The 5,000-nt window shown below is 46.7% G+C and overlaps 1 protein-coding gene across 1 annotated transcript in view; it reads left to right on the top strand.

Annotated features, from left to right (window-relative positions):
* The window catches only part of LOC126982096 (sorting nexin-13-like), a 14,838-nt gene that overhangs the window by 7,922 nt on the left and 1,916 nt on the right, over positions 1-5,000 (top strand). The window contains exons 12-17 of the mRNA XM_050833827.1: positions 1-219; positions 628-770; positions 1,266-1,484; positions 2,105-2,296; positions 2,626-2,840; positions 4,087-4,199. The exon at positions 1-219 is cut by the window's left edge and continues 82 nt beyond it. Of these exons, the coding sequence (XP_050689784.1) occupies positions 1-219; positions 628-770; positions 1,266-1,484; positions 2,105-2,296; positions 2,626-2,840; positions 4,087-4,199 (1,101 nt within the window). The remainder of the gene's footprint in view (positions 220-627; positions 771-1,265; positions 1,485-2,104; positions 2,297-2,625; positions 2,841-4,086; positions 4,200-5,000) is intronic.

Raw genomic sequence — 5,000 nt, 5'->3', positions numbered from 1 at the left:
TGGCCTCAGCAACCACGACAGCGACAGGTGGAGCGGGCGACACATACTCCACCTCCTCCGGCCACTCCGCGCACTCCGACACGCACCTCAGGAGTGTGTCGCGGGGGTCCTCACGTGCGCAGTCCCCCCAGCCCGGCTCCCTGCACCCCTCCCCCTGCCACACCCGCTCCCCCAGCCTCACCAAGCCGGCCACGCTCACCGCACATATCATTGACACGGGTGAGGCAGGGAATGTTTTTTTATTTTATTTTTTATTTTTTATGTTTGTTTATAATTCCTGTTTCCTTGCGTTAGTGCAGAAAATAAGAGATCCAATCCCTTCCTTCCTTCTCCTCTTCCTTCCCTTCTCTTCCCTTCCCTTCCCTTCCCTTCTCTTCCTTTTTCCTCTCCCTCTCTTTCCATCTCATTCATCAATTTTTCTCTATATTCTTCTCTATTTCACAACACCGACATGCTTCTATAAGTCTGGGCTGTCTATCTATCTATCCATCTATCCATCATCTCCTCCCTTCGACATAGAGATCATCCACTTCACCATCCATTTCTTTGTCTATCCACTTTGCTATCCACTCCTTCATATGTCCATCCATCCATCCATCCATCTCTATATCCCCTCGTCGTCAACAGAGATCGTGCGCGAGGCCGCCAAGTCTCATGCTATCTACATCGTCAGTGTGATGCGCCGGGATGTGGCAGGGCAGGAGGACCTCTGGCATGTGTTCAGACGGTACTCAGAGTTCTACGATTTTCACCTCTCCCTCGTGGCTACGGTGCGTGGTGGAGGTGGGGTGGGGAGGGAGAGGAGCGGTGGTGGGGGGGGGGATGTGTGTGTGTAAGTGTGTGTGTTAGTCAGTCAGTCAGTTAGTCAGATATTTGATTATTTTCTCAGATAATTCATTTTTCTGTAAGTCTTTCAGTCAGTCAGTCAGTCAGTCAGTCAGATATTTGATTATTTTCTCAGATAATTCATTTTCCTGTAAGTCTTTCAGTCAGTCAGTCAGTCAGTCAGTCAGATATTTGATTATTTTCTCAGATAATTCATTTTCCTGTAAGTCTTTCAGTCAGTCAGTCAGTCAGATATTTGATTATTTTCCCAGATAATTCGTTTTTCAGTCAGTCAGTCAGTCAGTCAGTCAGTCAGATACATATTTGATCATTTTCTCAGATAATTCATTTTTCTGTAAGTCTCATTCAGTCAATCATTTATTCAGCTATTTACATACTTATTCATCACTCACTCACTCACTCACTCACCCGTTCCACAGTTCCCCGAGTTATCATCCGTGTCCTTCCCGAGCAAGCGGATGCTGAATAACCTTGCCGCTGGGTTCCTGGAGAAGAGGAAGGCGGAGCTGGATGATTGGCTGCAGTTCATCCTGACGCCCTCCACGCTGCAGGCACACCCCGGCCTGCTGGAGGTGGTGCAGAGGTTCCTGGACCAGACGTCGTACTTGTCATCACAGCCGCAGAACTTGGCCAAGAAGGTGAGGGAGGGGAGGAGGAGGGAATGGATGAGGGAGAGAGGGAGTGGAGGGAGAAGGAATAGCTAAGGGGGAGGAGAGAGAGACAGACAGAGAGGTTAGGTTAGGTAAGGTGAGGGAAAGAGGGAGGGAGAGGGAAAGGGAAGGGAGGAAGAGAAGGAATGGCTAGGGAGAGAAGGAGAGAGAGACAGACAGACAGAGAGGTTAGGTCAGGGAAGGTAAGGGAGGAAGAGAAGGAATGGCTAAGGGAGAGAAGGAGAGAGAGACAGACAGACAGAGAGGTTAGGTAAGGGAAGGTAAGGGAGGGAGAGGGAAAGGGAAGGGAGGAAGAGAAGGAATAGACAAGGGAGAGAAGGAGAGAGAGACAGACAGGGAGGGAGGGAGTGAGTGGTAAGGCAGTGAGGGAGAGACAGACTCCTTCAAAAGGAGACTTACAAAATATTTGGTAACAGAGAAAGAGAGAAGGAGAAGTGTGTTGTTGCAGGAGCCTGGCTTGGCTCAGCAAAAATATTATGTGAGCAACTTTCACTGAGGTGCTCTGGGAACAGACCAAACAGTGATGCTTGGTTGGATGAGCAATGCTGACCACCACCAGCACCACCACCACCCCTCTCTCCCCCCAGGTGGAGGACAACCTGGTGGTGCCCTTCAAGGCTGGCGTGCACAACATGAGCCGGGCGGTGCGCTCCATGCCGGACACGGTGCTCACCACGGTGGACGGTGTGGTTGATGGACTCTACCGGAAGTTTCTCAAGCCCTCTCACCCGCGGCTGGTGGCAAACACTGACACACACCGCGGCTCATTTGATATGGAGGTGTGTGTGTGTGTGTGTGTGTGTGTGTGTGTGTGTGTGTGTGAAAGGTTTGTTTTGTTTGTGTTTTCATTATTTTATTTTTTTGGTTTTATTTTTCTGTATTATTTCATATTTCTTGTTTTTTCATCTAATTCTTTCTCCTTTCTTTCTTTCTTCCTTTTTTTTTGTGTGTGTGTGTGTGTGCTCCATTTTCCATTCCTTCTCTTCCCTCCTTCCTTTCTTCCTTCCTCTCATTCTTCTTCTACTAAAATACCACCCCTGTTCTTTCACTAACTAATAAAACTCTACCATCACACCCACTCACCCTGATCCACCCCACACCACCCCAGGGCGACGAGAACATCCCTCTCCGCATCCTGCTCCTGCTGATGGACGAGGTGTTTGATCTCCGCAGCAAGGACCAGTGGTTCAGGCGGCGCATCATGCTCTTCCTGAGACAGATCCTCAAGGCAATGTTCGGCGACATCGTGAACCGCCGGATTGTGGACTATGTGGCTTTCATCACGTCGCCGGAGCAGGTTGCGGATTACGTCAAGACCTTCAAGTGAGTCTGGGGTTGAGGGGGAGGTAATAGTAGTAGTAGTAGTAGAGGAAGGAAGGAGGGAAGGAAAAAAAGAAAGAAGGAAGGAAGGAAGGGACAGAAGTAAGAAGATGTATAAGGAAGAAGAGGAAGAAATTAAGGAAGGAGGGAAGGAAGAAAAGAAAGAAGGAAGGAAGGAAGGGACAGAAGTAAGAAGATATATAAGGAAGAAGAGGAAGAAATTAAGGAAGGAGGGAAGGAAAAAAAGAAAGAAGGAAGGAAGGAAGGGACAGAAGTAAGAAGATATATAAGGAAGAAGAGGAAGAAATTAAGGAAGGAGGGAAGGAAGAAAAGAAAGAAGAAAGGAAGATTAAATTTAAGGAAGGAAGGAAGGGACAGAAGTAAGAAGATATATAAGGAAGAAGAGGAAGAAATTAAGGAAGGAGGGAAGGAAGAAAAGAAAGAAGAAAGGAAGATTAAATTTAAGGAAGGAAGGAAGGGACAGAAGTAAGAAGATATATAAGGAAGAAGAGGAAGAAATTAAGGAAGGAGGGAAGGAAGAAAAGAAAGAAGAAAGGAAGATTAAATTTAAGGAAGAAAGGAAGGAAGAAACAGAAGTAAGAAGATATATAAGGAAGAAGAGGAAGAAATTAAGGAGGGAAGGAAGAAAAGAAAGAAGAAAGGAAGATTAAATTTAAGGAAGAAAGGAAGGAAGAAACAGAAGGAAGAAGAGGAAGAAAGTAAGAATTAAAAGAAGGAAATAATGAAGGAAGAGAAGGAGTTAAATAAGAAAGGAAGGAAAGAAGGATCTACAAAAGGAAATAGGTTAGGATAAGGCAAGGAGGGAGAGAGTGGGAAGGGAGGGAGAGGGAAGGAAGGAAGAGAAGGGAAAAGAACAAGGTATGGTATGGTTAGGTTAGGTTAAGTAAGGCAAGGGAGGGAGAGGGAAGGAAGGAAGAGAAGGAAAAAGAACAAGGTATGGTATGGTTAGGTTAGGTTAAGTAAGGCAAGGGAGGGAGAGGGAAGGAAGGAAGAGAAGGAAAAAGAACAAGGTATGGTATGGCTAGGTTAGGTTAAGTAAGGCAAGGGAAGGAGGGAGGATAAAGGAAGGGAAGGAGAGGGAATGGAGGAAGAGTGAAGGGAGGAAGAGAAGGAAAAATAAAAAGATACGGTAAGGTTTGGTAAGATATATATAACTATCCTATCAATATATGTCTCTTTTTATCTGTATCTATTTTATTTGCTTATCTATCTATCGCTGTGTCCTCAGGGAGTCGCTGTGGCCTAACGGAACGCTGATGTCGCCCTCCACCGAGCGCGACGCAGCTATTAAGATGCGGACCAGAGTGGCGGCGCGGACCTGCATGTTGGCTAGTATCTCAGGTGTGTGTGTGTGTGTGTGTGTGTACCTAGTTTTATGTGTGTGTGTATACTTATGTTTCTGTGTGTATGTGGGACTGTGAGTGTATGTGTACCTTTTCTTGTGTTTGTGTGTGTTGATTTGCATGTACGTATGTGTGTGTGTGTGTGTGTGTGTGTGTGTGTGTGTGTGTGTCCACCTTCTCCCTCCCCCCCCAGACAAGCCTTCCTCTCCTTCCTTCCTCCCTTGCCTAACCTAACCTAACCTAACCTTTCTTAATATAAACTTCCTTTCCCTTCCCTTCCCTTCCCTTCCCTTCTCTTCTCTTCTCTTCCCTTCCCTTGCCTTCTCTTCCTTTCCCTTCCTTTCTCTTACCTTCTCTTCCATTCCCTTCCCTTGTCTTCCCTTCCCTTCCCTTCCTTTCCCTTCCCTTCTCTTCCTTTCCCTTCCTTTCTCTTCCCTTCCCTTCCCTTCCCTTCCTTTCCCTTCCCTTCCATTCTCTTCCCTTACCTTCTCTTACCATTCCTTCTCTTCCCTTATCTTCCCTTACCTTCCCTTACCTTCCCTAACTTTCTCTTCCCTTCCCTTCCCTTCTCTTCCCATACCTTCCCTTCCTTTCCCTTCTCTTCCCTTCCTTTCCCTTCCCTTCTTTTCCCAAACCTTCTCTTCCTTTCCATTCCCTTCCCTTATCTTCCCTTACCTTCCCTTCCCTTCTCATCCCTTCCCTTCCCTTCCTTTACCTCTCCTAAACATACCTTACCTTACCTTACCACTAAACACAAAACTCTACAATCACACCCACTGACCCCAATCCACACCCCCAG

This window comes from Eriocheir sinensis, chromosome 50 (genome assembly GCF_024679095.1).
Source record: "Eriocheir sinensis breed Jianghai 21 chromosome 50, ASM2467909v1, whole genome shotgun sequence".
NCBI lineage: Eukaryota > Metazoa > Arthropoda > Malacostraca > Decapoda > Varunidae > Eriocheir > Eriocheir sinensis.
The sequence above is the reverse complement of the archived record's forward strand: the minus strand, read 5'-3'. Positions and strand labels throughout refer to the sequence as shown.